Source organism: Salvelinus namaycush, chromosome 27 (assembly GCF_016432855.1).
Source record: "Salvelinus namaycush isolate Seneca chromosome 27, SaNama_1.0, whole genome shotgun sequence".
In the NCBI taxonomy this organism is placed as follows: domain Eukaryota; kingdom Metazoa; phylum Chordata; class Actinopteri; order Salmoniformes; family Salmonidae; genus Salvelinus; species Salvelinus namaycush.
The window spans coordinates 3,731,855-3,753,093 of record NC_052333.1 but is presented as its reverse complement, the minus strand read 5'-3'; the positions used below and the strand labels follow the sequence as shown (position 1 = coordinate 3,753,093).

At 46.1% G+C, this 21,239-nt stretch overlaps 1 protein-coding gene across 1 annotated transcript; it reads right to left on the bottom strand.

The window, feature by feature from the left end:
* Nucleotides 1–17: 17 nt before the first annotated feature.
* Nucleotides 18–20,021, bottom strand: LOC120022000 (CCN family member 2-like). The gene is made up of 6 exons (XM_038965802.1): nt 20,012–20,021; nt 4,852–4,893; nt 4,593–4,808; nt 4,072–4,323; nt 3,539–3,753; nt 18–323 (listed from the first exon to the last, which is right to left on the bottom strand). The coding sequence occupies exons 1-6, from the start codon at nt 20,019–20,021 to the stop codon at nt 18–20; spliced, it is 1,041 nt and encodes a 346-aa protein (XP_038821730.1).
* Between the last annotated feature and the right edge of the window lie 1,218 nt (nt 20,022–21,239).

Below are 21,239 nucleotides of genomic sequence, written 5' to 3'. Positions count from 1 at the left end.
TATGACAGCCATGTCGGTTACATATCGTTGTCATAGTCCCCAATCATTCTGCGTGTGTGCAAAGCCAGGAAGATGTCATTGTCTCGTGGACAGTCGTGGTGACAGGAGCACGCCTTGATGAACATCATCTTGCGTCTGAAGGTGTCTCCCTCGGGACAGTGGAACTCCACCTCGGCGGTGACGGTGGTGTGGGGGGTGCAACAGCGCCCGTCCGTACACACACCACAGAACTTGGGCTTGTAGATCCTGCTGCTGCTGCAGCCTGACAGCTGGAAACGAATGCCGCGCGGGGACTTGGGGGTCCGTACACACTTCTTCCCCCTCTGTGGAACGGAGATGAATGGTGGTTAGTTCAGGATGAGAACAACTTGTTACATTGTCTATCAGGTTAAGGGCAGCTTGGCTTTAACTTTTACACCTTGAGTGAACGATAAGGAGCCAAAGACATGCTATGTTTCTGTGTTGCATTACGCATGGCTTATGTACACTACCGTTCAAAAGTTTGGGGTCACTTAGAAATGTCCTTGTTTTTGAAAGAAAAGCACATTTTGTCCCCCCATTAAAATAACATCAAATTGATCAGAAATACAGTGTAGACATTGTTAATGTTGTAAATGACTATTGTAGCTATTGATTTGTATGGAATATCTACATAGGTATACAGAGGCCCATTATCAGCAACCATCACTCCTGTGTTCCAATGGCACGTTGTGTTAGCTAATCCAAGTTTATAATTTTAAAAGGCTAATTGATCATTAGAAAACCCTTTTGCAATTATGTTAGCACAGCTGAAAACTGTTGTGCTGATTTAAAGAAGCAATAAAACTGACCCTCTTTAGACTAGTTGAGTATCTGGAGCATCAGCAATTGTGGGTTCGATTACAGGCTCAAAATGGCTAGAAACAAAGACCTTTCTTCTGAAACTTGTCAGTCTATTCTTGTTCTGAGAAATGAAGGCTATTCCATACGAGAAATTGCCAAGAAACTGAAGATCTCGTACAACGCTGTGTACTACTCCCTTCACAGAACAGCGCAAACTGGCTCTAACCATAATAGAAAGAGGAGTGGGAGGCCCCGGTGCACAACTGAGCAAGAGGACAAGTACAATAGAGTGTCTAGTTTGAGAAACAGACGGCTCTCAAGTCCTCAACTGGCAGCTTCATTAAATAGTACCCTTAAAACACCAGTCTCCATGCCAACAGTGAAGAGGCGACTCCGGGCTGCTGGCCTTCTAGGCAGAGTTGCAAAGAAAAAGCCATATCTCAGACTGGCCAATAAAAAGAAAAGATTAAGATGGGCAAAAGAACACAGACACTGGACAGAGGAACTCTGCCTAGAAGGCCAGCATCCCGGAGTCGCCTCTTCACTGTTGACATTGAGACTGGTGTTTTAAGGGTACTATTTAATGAAGCTGCCAGTTGAGGACTTGAGAGGCTTCTGTTTCTCAAACTAGACACTCTAATGTACTTGTCCTCTTGCTCAGTTGTTCACCGGGGCCTCCCACTCCTCTTTCTATTCTGGTTAGAGCCAGAGAAAAATAACATGTGATGTCATGTTATGTAATTCTATGTCATGCTTATGTAATATGCTATGTAATACACTATATAATACATTCCTCTATATGTTGTTATATTATATAATACATTCCTCTATATGTTGTTATACTATATAATACATTCCTCTGTTGTTATACTATATAATACATTCCTCTATATGTTGTTATACTATATAATACATTCCTCTATATGTTGTTATACTATATAATACATTCCTCTGTTGTTATACTATATAATACATTCCTCTATATGTTGTTATATTATATAATACATTCCTCTATATGTTGTTATACTATATAATACATTCCTCTGTTGTTATACTATATAATACATTCCTCTATATGTTGTTATACTATATAATACATTCCTCTGTTGTTATACTATATAATACATTCCTCTGTTGTTATACTATATAATACATTCCTCTGTTGTTATACTATATAATACATTCCTCTATATGTTGTTATACTATATAATACATTCCTCTATATGTTGTTATACTATATAATACATTCCTCTATATGTTGTTATACTATATAATACATTCCTCTGTTGTTATACTATATAATACATTCCTCTGTTGTTATACTATATAATACATTCCTCTATATGTTGTTATACTATATAATACATTCCTCTATATGTTGTTATACTATATAATACGTTCCTCTATATGTTGTTATACTATATAATACATTCCTCTGTTGTTATACTATATAATACATTCCTCTATATGTTGTTATACTATATAATACATTCCTCTGTTGTTATACTATATAATACATTCCTCTGTTGTTATACTATATAATACATTCCTCTATATGTTGTTATACTATATAATACATTCCTCTGTTGTTATACTATATAATACATTCCTCTGTTGTTATACTATATAATACATTCCTCTATATGTTGTTATACTATATAATACATTCCTCTATATGTTGTTATACTATATAATACATTCCTCTGTTGTTATATTATATAATACATTCCTCTGTTGTTATACTATATAATACATTCCTCTGTTGTTATACTATATAATACATTCCTCTATATGTTGTTATATTATATAATACATTCCTCTATATGTTGTTATACTATATAATACATTCCTCTGTTGTTATACTATATAATACATTCCTCTGTTGTTATACTATATAATACATTCCTCTGTTGTTATACTATATAATACATTCCTCTGTTGTTATACTATATAATACATTCCTCTATATGTTGTTATACTATATAATACATTCCTCTGTTGTTATACTATATAATACATTCCTCTATATGTTGTTATACTATATAATACATTCCTCTGTTGTTATACTATATAATACATTCCTCTATGTGTTGTTATACTGTATAATACATTCCTCTGTTGTTATATTATATAATACATTCCTCTATATGTTGTTATACTATATAATACGTTCCTCTATATGTTGTTATACTATATAATACATTCCTCTGTTGTTATACTATATAATACATTCCTCTATGTGTTGTTATACTGTATAATACATTCCTCTGTTGTTATACTATATAATACATTCCTCTGTTGTTATACTATATAATACATTCCTCTATATGTTGTTATACTATATAATACATTCCTCTATGTGTTGTTATACTATATAATACATTCCTCTGTTGTTATACTATATAATACATTCCTCTGTTGTTATACTATATAATACATTCCTCTGTTGTTATACTATATAATACATTCCTCTGTTGTTATACTATATAATACATTCCTCTGTTGTTATACTATATAATACATTCCTCTGTTGTTATACTGTATAATACATTCCTCTGTTGTTATACTATATAATACATTCCTCTGTTGTTATACTATATAATACATTCCTCTGTTGTTATACTATATAATACATTCCTCTATATGTTGTTATACTATATAATACATTCCTCTATATGTTGTTATACTATATAATGGTATTAGTCCATGTACCCACCTTGATGTCCTTCTCTTGCTCCACATGGCAGGACCGGATCATACAGACACGGGTCTGCCTCTCCAGCTGGCACCGTTCGTTGTCATTGGTGGCGCGGGACGACACGCCCATGCCGCAGGTGGCCGAGCACTCGTCCCATTTGGTGGTCTGGACGATGCAGTTCTCCCTGGGGTTCTCCGCCGGGACCGGCACGTGGGCTGACTCCTCTCTGTAGACTGACAGAGGGGAAGAAGAGACCAAGAGGTGAATTTCAGATCCTGAGAGAAGAGGAGGGGAGAGGGAGAGGGAGAGGTGAACAGTGGTGAAAAATAGGGGAGGAGAGGGAGAGGTGGTTAGTTTGAACGAGAGAGAGAAAGCGAGAGAGAGAGAGAGAGAGACAGACAGACAGACAGACAGACAGACAGACAGACAGACAGACAGACAGACAGACAGACAGACAGACAGACAGACAGACAGACAGACAGACAGACAGACAGACAGACAGACAGACACAGAAAAAGGAAGAATTCCAGTTTGTAGGAGGTTAGACTCACCAGCCATGGCTGACTGGTAGGGGTTGTCCTGAGGACTCTGGTCACACACCCACTCTTCACAGCACTTCCCAGGGATCTGGATGCGATGTGGGTACGGGCAATCTGGAGAGGCCAGCAGCACGTTGTTGGCACAGGTTGGCACGCAGCCAATCTCTCCGTTCATACAAACACACTGGTGCTTGCAGCTGGGCTGGAAGGTCTCTCCACTGCGGTAGATGACCCCTCCCAGGTCACACGTCTGGCCTTCCTGGGCTGAAACACAGAGGTGGAGACGCCATTTTAGATTTCATATTTCAAAGGCTTTACATTATATTGTTCAAACTCATGTAAATACCTATTGGAAATTGCTTAGCCCAGAGATTGCCCACTTTGGATAATGAGAACCAAAGCCGTGGCAAAGTCTAAACAAAATATGTAGCAATCTCTGCAATAGGCTAGCCAAGAAGTGATCATGGTGTCCATAGAGATCTTAAAGCCTTCCTACCCTTTTCGTTAATAGTTGACAGGAGAATTCAACTCACCAATGCAGATGCCGTGCTCAGTGTCACTCAGCATTGCATAATCACAGTAAAGCTCTTTGTGGTGGTCACACGGCTCCAGGAGGGTACAGGGCTCGCCGGCTTGCCTGGCACACACCTTACAGCAACCACAGCCATCCAGAACCAGACTGGTACCAAACGGGCATGGAGGGGGGTCCGACGGGCAGTCACAGGGATCGGAACAGTCCTGGGCCATTGTCTATAAACAGAAGAAAACGACAGTCAGAAATGCTTTAGAAAAATGTATAGGATAATGTTAAACAAAAAATATAAGTCAGAAAACCTAAAGAAAAATTTATAGGATAGAAATGTATAGGATAGAAATGTATAGGATAGAAATGTATAGGATGGAAATGTATAGGATGGAAATGTATAGGATATAAATGTATAGGATGGAAATGTATAGGATATAAATGTATAGGATGGAAATGTATAGGATAAAAATGTATAGGATAGAAATGTATAGGATATAAATGTATAGGATGGAAATGTATAGGATAGAAATGTATAGGATAGAAATGTATAGGATAGAAATGTATAGGATGGAAATGTATAGGATAGAAATGTATAGGATAGAAATGTATAGGATAGTGTGGATAAAATGTCTGGTATCAGGATTTGTCTCCAGGGAAAATGTTCAGATCCAGTAATGCAATGAGGTAGGTCTGTACCAGTGGAGGACGGCTCATAATAATGTCTGGAACGGAGCAAATGGAATGGCATCAAACACCTGGAAACCATGGAAGCCATGTGTTTGATGTATTTGATACCATTCCACTGATTCCGCTCCAGCCATCACTATGAGCCGTCCTCACCAATTAAGGTGCCACCAGCCTCCTGCGGTCTGTACTGTGTGTCAAAGAAGCAGAGAATGTTGTAAGGGGCTACTTTGCGTTTTATGTAACACCTCACGTGTAATACATCGTGCTGCCACTAGATGGAGACACTTGACTCGATGTAGGCAAATCTATTTTAGCAGACTTTTCTATGGAGAGAGTTTTCTATGGAGAGTGACGGACACTGCTATTACATACAGCATTACTTTTGTACAAATATTTAAAAAATATATATATAAAAGAGACTTGTAAGAATGTAAGAGGAAATCAATATAGGCTACTAAAATGTTGTCAAATCATCACATGTTTTATTCTAAGAACGAATGTTTAAAACATTTGTGTGATAAAGAATTAGCAGAACCTGGATCATTAGCAGAACCTCAGTCATTAACAATTTTATTCGTGGAAAAAAGCTATTTGGCACTTCAATTTAGACCCTATGTCCAACTAGGAGCCTATAGTTACTATCTTTGTTCTGCATCTCAGTACTCACATGATGTTCCTTTTAGTAGCAATGAGTAAGACACCCAAGAACATAGCCCATTTGAATCCAATCATTTAGTAATTTATTAACAGTGACACCCAAATAAAACAACACTACTTTGTCATTACATACGATTATTTACGGCGCTGCTGTAGGCTCCTTTACAGACCTGCTGTAGGCTACTTTACAGAGCTGCTGTAGGCTACTTTAAGGAGCTGCTGTAGGCTACTTTAAGGAGCTGCTGTAGGCTACTTTACAGCGCTGCTGTAGCCTACTTTACAGAGCTGCTGTAGACTACTTTACAGAGCTGCTGTAGGCTGCTTTACAGAGCTGCTGTAGGCTACTTTAAGGAGCTGCTGTAGGCTACTTTACAGCGCTGCTGTAGCCTACTTTACAGCGCTGCTGTAGCCTACTTTACAGACCTGCTGTAGGCTACTTTACAGAGCTGCTGTAGGCTACTTTAAGGAGCTGCTGTAGGCTACTTTAAGGAGCTGCTGTAGGCTACTTTACAGCGCTGCTGTAGCCTACTTTACAGAGCTGCTGTAGACTACTTTACAGAGCTGCTGTAGGCTGCTTTAAGGAGCTGCTGTAAGCTACTTTACAGAGCTGCTGTATGCTACTTTACAGAGCTGTTGTAGGCTGCTTTAAGGAGCTGCTGTAAGCTACTTTACAGAACTGCTGTTGCTGTAGTCTACTTTACAGAGCTGCTGTAGGCTACTTTATAGAACTGCTGTTGCTGTAGTCTACTTTACAGAGCTGCTGTAGGCTACTTTAAGGAGCTGCTGTAGGCTGCTTTACAGAACTGCTGTAGGCTACTTTACAGAGCTGCTGTAGGCTACTTTACAGAGCTGCTGTAGGCTACTTTAAGGAGTTGCTGTAGGCTACTTTAAGGAGCTGCTGTAGGCTACTTTACAGAACTGCTGTAGGCTACTTTATAGAACTGCTGTAGGCTACTTTAAGGAGCTGCTGTAGGCTGCTTTACAGAACTGCACTAAGACCACACCCCCATGGGATGTTTTAGGCTATAAGTGCACAATGCGTTCCCATAAGTTGTACTTTAAATTTACATTTTACATAACTAAATAATAAATATCAATGAAGACAACACAAAACATATAACAATAACCAGGTGAATGAAATAAAGAATAAGCTATTATTGCATCAAAGTCAAAAGTTGTGACAAAGTTACACAAATGTATATAAATCAAAATCCAGCACTTTATTGATATATTATATGACATGTAAAAACATACCGAGCTGATGATGAGCAGAAGAAGACTAATTCTGGTGATAACTCCCTCAGACATTGTTGCCTCGTTTATTTCAACAGCGTGCGCGCACTCAGTCCAACACGTTTGTTTTCGTTCAGAGTGACAGACACACAGACGGGAGTTTCCCTTTTCTCTCACTCCACCGGTAGTTGTTCGTTGACTCGCTGCAGGGCTCCAGGGGCTAGCTAGACTGAGGCATGGACGAGAGAACCCCTACTTTAAATACTCCGCGAGGCGGGGTGTAGCCCAGGAAACAAGAGTTACTCCACGCGACCCAAAGGGGTCAAAATATTCCCATTCCAGATGGCTTTATTTTTCCTAATTCCTGAGAGGAGAGCTGTTTTTACAGACAGGCATCCCCCTCCATCAACCTACTGTCCAGCCAGGTGGGAGTTTTTTTAATGTACTAAAACAGGAACTGACAAAGGATGTTCGTGAGTTTAATTTGACATGGACTAAAGGAGAACATTGTTCATGTTGGCCACCATTCAGACCAAAATAGCCTACATCAGGAACACGGTTACAGTGATTATGAAGTTGGAATTAAAATGCATGGGTATTGGGGAAAGATTTATAGTATTAAGTAATAACCAGAGGCAATAACACGATAAATATTGCATCCCATGTGCGCTCAAAAGTAGTGTACTACTTTATGTAGGTAACAGGGTGCCATTTGGGAAGCACACAAAGTATGAACGTTGTTCAACATGATATGAACCTTAAATAACACACTGACACCAGCCTAATAGTAACTGTCAACAGGTGACTACAGGTGATTACAGGTGATTACAGGTGACATGCTGTACAGGCACACGGTAACAGGTCACTCATTTAGAAGAGGGGCATCGCTCACTGTCTGCCAATGTCAGATCTGTACCGTAAATCATTGTCATTAGTCATTTTGGTCTTTCCCTACACTCTGTGGCCCTCCTCTTGTACCTTTCTTAGAGGTAGTTTACAGGTAGCGCCGGGGCCACAGAGGTCTTCACCTTTCTTAGAGCTAGTTTACAGGTAGCGCCGGGGCCACAGAGGTCTTTCTTAGAGGTAGTTTACAGGTAGCGCCGGGGCCACAGAGGTCTTTCTTAGAGGTAGTTTACAGGTAGCGCCGGGGCCACAGAGGTCTTTCTTAGAGGTAGTTTACAGGTAGCGCCGGGGCCACAGAGGTCTTTCTTAGAGGTAGTTTACAGGTAGCGCCGGGGCCACAGAGGTCTTTCTTAGAGGTAGTTTACAGGTAGCGCCGGGGCCACAGAGGTCTTTCTTAGAGGTAGTTTACAGGTAGCGCCGGGGCCACAGAGGTCTTTCTTAGAGGTAGTTTACAGGTAGCGCCGGGGCCACAGAGGTCTTTCTTAGAGGTAGTTTACAGGTAGCGCCGGGGCCACAGAGGTCTTTCTTAGAGGTAGTTTACAGGTAGCGCCGGGGCCACAGAGGTCTTGACCTTTCTTAGAGGTAGTTTACAGGTAGCGCCGGGGCCACAGAGGTCTTTCTTAGAGGTAGTTTACAGGTAGCGCCGGGGCCACAGAGGTCTTTCTTAGAGGTAGTTTACAGGTAGCGCCGGGGCCACAGAGGTCTTTCTTAGAGGTAGTTTACAGGTAGCGCCGGGGCCACAGAGGTCTTTCTTATAGCTAGTTTACAGGTAGCGCCGAGGCCACAGAGGTCTTTCTTAGAGGTAGTTTACAGGTAGTGCCGGGGCCACAGAGGTCTTTCTTAGAGGTAGTTTACAGGTAGCGCCGGGGCCACAGAGGTCTTTCTTAGAGGTAGTTTACAGGTAGCGCCGGGGCCACAGAGGTCTTTACCTTTCTTAGAGGTAGTTTACAGGTAGCGCCGGGGCCACAGAGGTCTTCACCTTTCTTAGAGGTAGTTTACAGGTAGCGCCGAGGCCACAGAGGTCTTTCTTAGAGGTAGTTTACAGGTAGCGCCGAGGCCACAGAGGTCTTTCTTAGAGGTAGTTTACAGGTAGCGCCGGGGCCACAGAGGTCTTTCTTAGAGCTAGTTTACAGGTAGCGCCGAGGCCACAGAGGTCTTTCTTAGAGGTAGTTTACAGGTAGTGCCGGGGCCACAGAGGTCTTTCTTAGAGGTAGTTTACAGGTAGCGCCGGGGCCACAGAGGTCTTTCTTAGAGGTAGTTTACAGGTAGCGCCGGGGCCACAGAGGTCTTTACCTTTCTTAGAGGTAGTTTACAGGTAGCGCCGGGGCCACAGAGGTCTTCACCTTTCTTAGAGGTAGTTTACAGGTAGCGCCGAGGCCACAGAGGTCTTTCTTAGAGGTAGTTTACAGGTAGCGCCGAGGCCACAGAGGTCTTTCTTAGAGCTAGTTTACAGGTAGCGCCGAGGTCACAGGTCTTGACCTTTCTTAGAGCTAGTTTACAGGTAGCGCCGGGGTCACAGGTCTTGACCTTTCTTAGAGCTAGTTTACAGGTAGCGCCGAGGTCACAGGTCTTGACCTTTCTTAGAGCTAGTTTACAGGTAGCGCCGAGGTCACAGGTCTTGACCTTCCTTAGAGCTAGTTTACAGGTAGCGCCGGGGCCACAGAGGTCTTTCTTAGAGGTAGTTTACAGGTAGCGCCGAGGTCACAGGTCTTGACCTTTCTTAGAGGTAGTTTACAGGTAGCGCCGAGGTCACAGGTCTTGACCTTTCTTAGAGGTAGTTTACAGGTAGCGCCGGGGCCACAGAGGTCTTTCTTAGAGGTAGTTTACAGGTAGCGCCGGGGCCACAGAGGTCTTTCTTATAGCTAGTTTACAGGTAGCGCCGAGGCCACAGAGGTCTTTCTTAGAGGTAGTTTACAGGTAGTGCCGGGGCCACAGAGGTCTTTCTTAGAGGTAGTTTACAGGTAGCGCCGGGGCCACAGAGGTCTTTCTTAGAGGTAGTTTACAGGTAGCGCCGGGGCCACAGAGGTCTTTACCTTTCTTAGAGGTAGTTTACAGGTAGCGCCGGGGCCACAGAGGTCTTCACCTTTCTTAGAGGTAGTTTACAGGTAGCGCCGAGGCCACAGAGGTCTTTCTTAGAGGTAGTTTACAGGTAGCGCCGAGGCCACAGAGGTCTTTCTTAGAGGTAGTTTACAGGTAGCGCCGGGGCCACAGAGGTCTTTCTTAGAGCTAGTTTACAGGTAGCGCCGAGGCCACAGAGGTCTTTCTTAGAGGTAGTTTACAGGTAGTGCCGGGGCCACAGAGGTCTTTCTTAGAGGTAGTTTACAGGTAGCGCCGGGGCCACAGAGGTCTTTCTTAGAGGTAGTTTACAGGTAGCGCCGGGGCCACAGAGGTCTTTACCTTTCTTAGAGGTAGTTTACAGGTAGCGCCGGGGCCACAGAGGTCTTCACCTTTCTTAGAGGTAGTTTACAGGTAGCGCCGAGGCCACAGAGGTCTTTCTTAGAGGTAGTTTACAGGTAGCGCCGAGGCCACAGAGGTCTTTCTTAGAGCTAGTTTACAGGTAGCGCCGAGGCCACAGAGGTCTTTCTTAGAGGTAGTTTACAGGTAGCGCCGGGGCCACAGAGGTCTTTCTTAGAGGTAGTTTACAGGTAGCGCCGGGGCCACAGAGGTCTTTCTTAGAGGTAGTTTACAGGTAGCGCCGAGGTCACAGGTCTTGACCTTTCTTAGAGCTAGTTTACAGGTAGCGCCGGGGTCACAGGTCTTGACCTTTCTTAGAGCTAGTTTACAGGTAGCGCCGAGGTCACAGGTCTTGACCTTTCTTAGAGCTAGTTTACAGGTAGCGCCGAGGTCACAGGTCTTGACCTTTCTTAGAGCTAGTTTACAGGTAGCGCCGGGGCCACAGAGGTCTTTCTTAGAGGTAGTTTACAGGTAGCGCCGAGGTCACAGGTCTTGACCTTTCTTAGAGGTAGTTTACAGGTAGCGCCGAGGTCACAGGTCTTGACCTTTCTTAGAGGTAGTTTACAGGTAGCGCCGAGGTCACAGGTCTTGACCTTTCTTAGAGGTAGTTTACAGGTAGCGCCGGGGTCACAGGTCTTGACCTTTCTTAGAGGTAGTTTACAGGTAGCGCCGAGGTCACAGGTCTTGACCTTTCTTAGAGGTAGTTTACAGGTAGCGCCGAGGTCACAGGTCTTGACCTTTCTTAGAGGTAGTTTACAGGTAGCGCCGAGGTCACAGGTCTTGACCTTTCTTAGAGGTAGTTTACAGGTAGCGCCGAGGTCACAGGTCTTGACCTTTCTTAGAGGTAGTTTACAGGTAGCGCCGAGGTCACAGGTCTTGACCTTTCTTAGAGGTAGTTTACAGGTAGCGCCGGGGCCACAGGTCTTGACCTTTCTTAGAGGTAGTTTACAGGTAGCGCCGAGGCCACAGAGGTCTTTCTTAGAGGTAGTTTACAGGTAGCGCCGAGGCCACAGAGGTCTTTCTTAGAGCTAGTTTACAGGTAGCGCCGAGGTCACAGGTCTTGACCTTTCTTAGAGCTAGTTTACAGGTAGCGCCGGGGTCACAGGTCTTGACCTTTCTTAGAGCTAGTTTACAGGTAGCGCCGAGGTCACAGGTCTTGACCTTTCTTAGAGCTAGTTTACAGGTAGCGCCGAGGTCACAGGTCTTGACCTTTCTTAGAGCTAGTTTACAGGTAGCGCCGGGGCCACAGAGGTCTTTCTTAGAGGTAGTTTACAGGTAGCGCCGAGGTCACAGGTCTTGACCTTTCTTAGAGGTAGTTTACAGGTAGCGCCGAGGTCACAGGTCTTGACCTTTCTTAGAGGTAGTTTACAGGTAGCGCCGGGGCCACAGAGGTCTTTCTTAGAGGTAGTTTACAGGTAGCGCCGGGGCCACAGAGGTCTTTCTTATAGCTAGTTTACAGGTAGCGCCGAGGCCACAGAGGTCTTTCTTAGAGGTAGTTTACAGGTAGTGCCGGGGCCACAGAGGTCTTTCTTAGAGGTAGTTTACAGGTAGCGCCGGGGCCACAGAGGTCTTTCTTAGAGGTAGTTTACAGGTAGCGCCGGGGCCACAGAGGTCTTTACCTTTCTTAGAGGTAGTTTACAGGTAGCGCCGGGGCCACAGAGGTCTTCACCTTTCTTAGAGGTAGTTTACAGGTAGCGCCGAGGCCACAGAGGTCTTTCTTAGAGGTAGTTTACAGGTAGCGCCGAGGCCACAGAGGTCTTTCTTAGAGGTAGTTTACAGGTAGCGCCGGGGCCACAGAGGTCTTTCTTAGAGCTAGTTTACAGGTAGCGCCGAGGCCACAGAGGTCTTTCTTAGAGGTAGTTTACAGGTAGTGCCGGGGCCACAGAGGTCTTTCTTAGAGGTAGTTTACAGGTAGCGCCGGGGCCACAGAGGTCTTTCTTAGAGGTAGTTTACAGGTAGCGCCGGGGCCACAGAGGTCTTTACCTTTCTTAGAGGTAGTTTACAGGTAGCGCCGGGGCCACAGAGGTCTTCACCTTTCTTAGAGGTAGTTTACAGGTAGCGCCGAGGCCACAGAGGTCTTTCTTAGAGGTAGTTTACAGGTAGCGCCGAGGCCACAGAGGTCTTTCTTAGAGCTAGTTTACAGGTAGCGCCGAGGCCACAGAGGTCTTTCTTAGAGGTAGTTTACAGGTAGCGCCGGGGCCACAGAGGTCTTTCTTAGAGGTAGTTTACAGGTAGCGCCGGGGCCACAGAGGTCTTTCTTAGAGGTAGTTTACAGGTAGCGCCGAGGTCACAGGTCTTGACCTTTCTTAGAGCTAGTTTACAGGTAGCGCCGGGGTCACAGGTCTTGACCTTTCTTAGAGCTAGTTTACAGGTAGCGCCGAGGTCACAGGTCTTGACCTTTCTTAGAGCTAGTTTACAGGTAGCGCCGAGGTCACAGGTCTTGACCTTTCTTAGAGCTAGTTTACAGGTAGCGCCGGGGCCACAGAGGTCTTTCTTAGAGGTAGTTTACAGGTAGCGCCGAGGTCACAGGTCTTGACCTTTCTTAGAGGTAGTTTACAGGTAGCGCCGAGGTCACAGGTCTTGACCTTTCTTAGAGGTAGTTTACAGGTAGCGCCGAGGTCACAGGTCTTGACCTTTCTTAGAGGTAGTTTACAGGTAGCGCCGGGGTCACAGGTCTTGACCTTTCTTAGAGGTAGTTTACAGGTAGCGCCGAGGTCACAGGTCTTGACCTTTCTTAGAGGTAGTTTACAGGTAGCGCCGAGGTCACAGGTCTTGACCTTTCTTAGAGGTAGTTTACAGGTAGCGCCGAGGTCACAGGTCTTGACCTTTCTTAGAGGTAGTTTACAGGTAGCGCCGAGGTCACAGGTCTTGACCTTTCTTAGAGGTAGTTTACAGGTAGCGCCGAGGTCACAGGTCTTGACCTTTCTTAGAGGTAGTTTACAGGTAGCGCCGGGGCCACAGGTCTTGACCTTTCTTAGAGGTAGTTTACAGGTAGCGCCGAGGTCACAGGTCTTGACCTTTCTTAGAGGTAGTTTACAGGTAGCGCCGGGGCCACAGAGGTCTTCACCTTTCTTAGAGGTAGTTTACAGGTAGCGCCGGGGCCACAGGTCTTGACCTTTCTTAGAGGTAGTTTACAGGTAGCGCCGGGGCCACAGAGGTCTTTCTTAGAGGTAGTTTACAGGTAGCGCCGAGGTCACAGGTCTTGACCTTTCTTAGAGGTAGTTTACAGGTAGCGCCGAGGTCACAGGTCTTGACCTTTCTTAGAGGTAGTTTACAGGTAGCGCCGGGGCCACAGAGGTCTTCACCTTTCTTAGAGGTAGTTTACAGGTAGCGCCGAGGTCACAGGTCTTGACCTTTCTTAGAGGTAGTTTACAGGTAGCGCCGGGGTCACAGGTCTTGACCTTTCTTAGAGGTAGTTTACAGGTAGCGCCGGGGTCACAGGTCTTGACCTTTCTTAGAGGTAGTTTACAGGTAGCGCCGGGGCCACAGAGGTCTTTCTTAGAGGTAGTTTACAGGTAGCGCCGGGGCCACAGAGGTCTTCACCTTTCTTAGAGGTAGTTTACAGGTAGCGCCGGGGCCACAGAGGTCTTTCTTAGAGGTAGTTTACAGGTAGCGCCGGGGCCACAGAGGTCTTTCTTAGAGGTAGTTTACAGGTAGCGCCGGGGCCACAGAGGTCTTCACCTTTCTTAGAGGTAGTTTACAGGTAGTGCCGGGGCCACAGAGGTCTTCACCTTTCTTAGAGGTAGTTTACAGGTAGCGCCGGGGCCACAGAGGTCTTCACCTTTCTTAGAGGTAGTTTACAGGTAGTGCCGGGGCCACAGAGGTCTTTCTTAGAGGTAGTTTACAGGTAGCGCCGGGGCCACAGAGGTATTTGGTATGAATAGGAAGTGAGGCTTTAATCAAGGTAACTTATAGTTTGAATAAGAGCATCAGTTTAAGCGTAAAGGACAAACATGGAACGTTCATTATGCAACAGCTATCGTTTTGAGAGTTCTTAGAGAGAGAGAGAGAGAGATGATATGAAAGATTACCAGTACAGAGTGATGTTGGTGTTTCTAACCACCAGAGAGGAGATGTCCGTCATGACATCCTATGTAATTGAACGTGAGCGTATAAAAACCCACATAAGAGGATTAAGAAGGATGACAGGTCCACACATAGTAGTTAAAACAAGAACAGCCTGTCCTCCTCACTGGTCAGGTGTTAAATAGAAAACCCACATAAGAGGATTAAGAAGGATGACAGGTCCACACATAGTAGTTAAAACAAGAACAGCCTGTCCTCCTCACTGGTCAGGTGTTAAATAGAAAACACACATGGTGAAGGAAAAAGTCAATGTTTTGCTTCTTTTTTTTTTCTCGCCTTGCCCGGCCGGTAGCTATTTCCTGGAGCATGCTAACCTCACGAAGCTGTGTGTGTCTACCTAGAAAGTCAAGAGGTTCAGTTTGCCCAAACACCACAGCGAGCACAATCACACCGGGGGTCATATTTGAGAACATAATGAACAAGAACAAGCCCCCCCCCCCCCCCCCCCCGGCTAGAGGAAACCGTGCCTTGGCAACACGAGCTAGGACCAGGACCAAAACCAGGCTCGGGAGCTAAAGCATGTTCAAAACAGAACCGTAACTAAGGAGGGCCGTACATGGACTAGTGTCTGGAGACCTTCCCTAGTCTCTAGCTCAGAGCACTGGAGGCTGATGGCTGCAATGTGTGAATTTCAGAAAGACTAGCCTCAGTCGAGAGAGACAGCCAGCAGAGTTAGGACATGTAACGCTGTTGATACCGCATGGGCAGGACATGGGACAGTTTTAGTAAAGACTAGAGAGAGGTCAAAGAGCTCTAATTCCCTTGATACTGGATGGATACTGGGCAGGGCACGGGACAAAGGCCAGCAACCAATGATTTTGCATAATAGCTCAACCGGTTGCTATTTATGTGAGGAAGCAGTCCCTCTACCATGCAACAGGCAAGGATAACATCCGAAGCCTGTAACTTATTTAAGAATGATAACACCCTCAAACCTGGATCATCATAAGGTGAACAGGGAATGATGCCATATCACTAGGGAACACAAGCAACAGCTCAGCTGCTATGGTAACACTGGTACTCTGTGTTTACACTTCAGTACTAGACTACATCAATAGAATACTGCAGTGTGTCTGTGTGTGTGGTGTGTGTGTGTGTGTGTGTGTGTGTGTGTGTGTGTGTGTGTGTGTGTGTGTGTGTGTGTGTGTGTGTGTGTGTGTGTGTGTGTGTGTGTGTGTGTGTGTGTGTGTGTGTGTTTAGCCCATGTTTACGATTTATTTGCTTTAGTTGCCATTCATTGACTGCATCATAAACTTCCACACACTGTAATTCACGGCACTTGTTTTTGTAGTACCACACATGGCCACCAGGAGGCCATCACCACGCTGCTCACCGTCTCTCTCTAGACAGACGTGTTGCCACCCACAACATACAAATGTTCTGGCTTAACACCAGTGCTGTTGCTGCCCTACGTCTGGGATTTCAGAGACTACAATGCTCATATCACGGAGCGAGAGGGAGAAGACCACAGCTTGTGTGTGTGTGTGTGTGTGTGTAAGTGGGGGATTTATCCATAAATAAACATTCCTACTGTATCTGATCTACGTTTAAAAAAATGTATACACGAGGTGAGGTCCTGGGGACTGAGACAGGACAGGGTCTTTAAGTCAGGGAGTGGAGCATGGAAATAAACAGGCCAGGTATATAAACCAATTTGAACCCATTACAATGTGTTGTTCATGCTTTTTTTTCTTTGTCTGTACATGTGATCATTGGCCACATTTATATCCCGGTATGTTTCCACTCTGTGGTACTCTGACGGGGATTCTTGCTACCCAGGATGGAAGCCCAGTGGGTGTAGTTTTGATTGAGTTGACATCTGCCCTGACCTCAGTCCCTGTAAGGTCGTCCAACTTGGCTTCAAAATAAACCCCTTTGACTCATAGACTTATTAATGGCAGGATCTAGGGGAGTTAATTGCTTCCTGTGTTAATAATGAACGGTGTCCTATGGTCTCTGGTCAAAAGTAGTGCACTATGTAGGAAATAGGGTGTCTTTTGGAATGAGGTGTTTGACCGGCTTTGCTCTCCTCTTCGCCTGATGCTTCTGTCTGTACCACTGCACTCTGGTGACTCACACCATCCAACAGTCAAAGCCTTGAACGCACCGACCGAGACCAAACACCCCGGGTCCCCGCTGGAACTAAGGCTGTGTGACAAATGGCACCCTATTCCCTATTTAGTGCCTGACTTTTTTAATGGACCCTGATCAAAAGGAGTGCACTAAAAGGGAATAGGGTGCCATTTGGGACGTATGCCAGGTCTCTGCTCTCAGTCGCCACGGTCTTTGTGACACATCGTAAGTCTTCATCGCGTTCGCTGCCGAAAGCATTCAAAAGAAACCACGACTTACTGACGCTAACACACTAGTCCCAGTCAGAGAAAAACATTCTTTCCCTCATTACTTACAGCGATATGAGACATCAACATCCTCCAAGATTCATCTGTGTTGGGTTGACTCCCTCCTTCTAGTCTCATATCTCAGGCAGGCAGCAAAGTGTGAGGGCCAACAGGGTTTATCATCAGGGAGCTTCCTGGACCTCCTGTGGAGGAGAAGAGAGCAGAGTTCATGGCTGTCCCAAATGGCACCGTATTCTCTATATAGCGCACTACTTTTTTTACCAGGGCCCATAGGTAATAGGTGAATAGGGTAGTGCACTTTGTAGGGCATAGGGTACAATTTAGGCCGCACCCTAGTTCATGACCTCACACAGTCAACCTCCCTCTTTTATCTCAGCTGACTGGCAGTTCCTCCATGCCAGATGACCTCACCTGTTAGTGAAGCTGAGTGGCGTTATTAGAGAAGGATTATCCAGCGAGGCAGGATGGAGGGTGGAATACTCCCCCAGTCAGAGACCAGCCGTGTGATCGGAGCTTGCCGGGACAATCTGATTATGTCGGGGTAACTTTCCTGCTGAGATGAACAGAAAGTGGAACGTGGGCCTCATCTGGTTCTGTGGGTTTCCTTCGCAACGTACACGGTTCATTGCCTGTCATCTGGGAACGAGATGACGCCTGTCATATTCCTTCTGACAGGGAGGTGAACTTTGACCCGCGATGCTTACCGTGTCGTGCAGAACCCAGTGTAAATACTGTCGACAATGTCTGCATCCCAGGGCCCTGGTCAGAAGTAATCCACTATACAGGGAATAGGGTACACCATATGTTTGATGCATATTCTATACCCTGGACTTTGAGACAGAGGGCTCCACACAATCAGAACTAGTGAAAGGCAAAACAATATTCTTCCCAACTTGTGAAAAAGCGTGTTTGGATCCAGTTACATTTCCTTCTGTTTCATAGAGAAAATAGTGTTTTATTAATTCAGTAAATTCTAAATGTACAGTACATTCTCACAAGTCTTACCCCGGAAATCTCTGGATCACAATGTGATTAAACAATGACTTTGCAGTTCTTATTATCTTACATGGACTGATACTTCATGGACTGATACTTCATGGACTGATACTTCATGGACTGATACTTCATGGACTGATACTTACATGGACTTATACTTACATGGACTGATACTTCATGGACTGATACTTCATAGACTGATACTTCATGGACTGATACTTCATGGACTGATACTTACATGGACTGATACTTCTTGGACTGATACTTCATGGACTGATACTTCATGGACTGATACTTACATGGACTGATACTTCATGGACTGATACTTCATGGACTGATACTTACATGGACTGATACCTCATGGACTGATACTTACATGGACTGATACTTACATGGACTGATACTTCATGGACTGATACTTCATGGACTGATACTTACATGGACTGATACCGGAATAATAAGTGAAAGGCAGTGGTAGTTGCTACCCAGCCACCCAGCCTCTGACTGCTACTCACCCAGCCAGCCTCTGACTGCAACCTAGCCACCCAGTCTCTGACTGCTACCCACCCATCCAGCCTCTGACTGCTGCCCAGCCACCCAGCCTCTGACTGCTACCTAGCCACCCAGCCTCTGACTGCTACTCACCCAGCCATCCTCTGACTGCTACCCACCCACACACCCATCCAGCCTTTAACTGCTACCCAGCCACCCAGACTCTAACTGCTACCCACCATCCAGCCTCTAACTGCTACCCACCCATCCAGCCTCTAACTTCTACCCACCCATCCAGCCTCTGACTGCTACCCAGCCACCCAGCCTCTGACTGCTACTCACCCAGCCAGCCTCTGACTGCAACCCAGCCATCCAGCCTCTGACTGCTACCCACCCACCCAGCCTCTGACTTCTACCCAGCCATCCAGCCTCTGACTGCTACCCACCCACCCAGCCTCTGACTTCTACCCAGCCACCCAGCCTCTGACTTCTACCCACCCACCCATCCAGCCTCTAACTGCTACCCAGCCATCCAGCCTCTGACTGCAACCCAGCCACCCAGCCTCTGACTGCTACTCACCCAGCCAGCCTCTGACTGCAACCCATCCACCCAGCCTCTGACTGCTACTCACCCAGCCAGCCTCTGACTGCAACCCATCCACCCAGCCTCTGACTGCTTCTCACCCAGCCAGCCTCTGACTGCTACCCAGCCACCCACCCTCTGACTTCTACCCACCCATCCAGCCTCTGACTTCTACCCACCCATCCAGTCTCTGACTGCTACCCACCCACCCAACCTCTGTCTGCTACCCATCCAGCCAACCTCTAACTGCTACCCACCCGGCCAGCCTCTAACTGCTACCCATCCAGCCAGCCTCTAACTTCTACCCATCCAGCCAGCCTCTAACTGCTACCCATCCAGCCAGCCTCTAACTGCTACCCATCCAGCCAGCCTCTAACTGCTACCCATCCAGCCAACCTCTAACTGCTACCCATCCAGCCAGCCTCTAACTGCTACCCACCCAGCCAGCCTCTGACTGCTACCCATCCAGCCAGCCTCTAACTGCTACCCATCCAGCCAGCCTCTAACTGCTACCCACCCAGCCAGCCTCTTCTACCTAGACGAGAAAAACATCTCCTTTACCATGGATCAAACCTCTAGATGCCTCCCTCCCTCCCTCCCAGATCCAGACAAATCCTTCTGAACTGGCACACCAAATTCATGTCAATATAATTAAGTATGTAAGAGTCTAAACTGGACAAGGCTGCAAACACAAGACTCAATGTAGTAATAAAGAAAGAAAATGTAAAAAAAACGGTCCAGGCAGTGGGATTTAGTTACTGCTGAGGTGTTAAATAGAGTCTTTACTCTCGTCTCCCTCTCATCTCCCTCACTTTGCTCCCTCTGTGGAACCTGGTCAAAGGTAGTGCACTATATAGGGAATAGGGTTAGGGAATAGGGTTCCGTTTGGGATGTAGCCCCCTATCATCAGCCCTGAGGAGCTTTGTTCTCATTAGTAACAGAGTGTCTGACCTACTTGAGTACAACCTAACTTACATGAGAGCATTCTCGTAAAGTGTGGACCCAACTGTATAGTTTGTATGAGAAGGGTGGATCACAGAAATAAAGATCGCTCTATGTGCGATGTTGTCTCAGGTTTCACTCAGGGCTCCCGAGTGGCACGGTGGTCTCAGGCAATGCATCTCAGTAATAGAGGCGTCACTACAGAACCCGGTTTGATTCCAGGCTGTATCACAACCGGCTGTGATTGGGAGTACCATAGGGCGGCGCAAAATTGGCCCAGTCTGGGTTAGGGTTTGGCCGGGGTAGGCCGTCATTGTAAATAAGAATTTGTTATTAACTGACTTGTCTAGTTAAATAAAGATTAAATTTAAAAAATGGTGGCCTTTCATTGTAGGAGGATGGCATTGAGGGATTTTTAGGTGAAGTCTGAGAGAGATAAGAAGACGTCAGAGCTGGTTTTAATGGTGGTCAACGTTGGACAGTTTTCTGCGGCACAAATGCTTCGAAATTCAAATGAACCCTCCTGTCAAACTATATTTCAATCAAACATGAAAAAAAGTCATCATGAAATGTTGGGTGCAGGAGTACGAGTAGCAGTATAGAGAGAAAACGTCCACCCCGTTCTGAGCAGCAAACGCCCAAATAAAATTCACAATGCCTACATTGCATAATTCATTCAAGTCATGCGAGCACCAACTCTAAGACACTGCAGGAATAGAGATGACAAGCCTCAGGGTCTGCGTCCCAAATGGCACACTATTCTCTATATAGTGCACTCGTTTTAGGGCCCATAGGACCCACGGGACACACAGGACCCACGGGACTCTGGTAAAAAGTAGTGCACGATGAATAGGGTGCCATTTGGTACGCAACCAGACTCTACAGCCCCGTGTGGTGGCAAGGCCTCTTCCCATCCTCTTCCCCTCCTCTTCCCATCATCCTCCCATCCTCCTCTCTTCCCATCCTCCCCTCCTCCTCCCATCCTCCTCTCTTCCCATCCTCTTCCCCTCATCCTCCTCTCCTCCCATCCTCCCCTCCTACCATCCTCCCCCCCTCCCCTCCCATGCTCCCCTCCTCCCATCATCCTCCTCCCCTCCTCCTACCCTCCCATCCTCCTCTGCTCCCATCCTCTTCCCCTCCTCCTCCCATCCTCCCATCATCCTCTCATCCCCTCCTCCCATCCTCCCCTCCTCCTATCCCATCATCCTCCAATCCTCCCATCCTCCCCTCATCTTCCTACATCCTCCCCTCCTCTACCCTC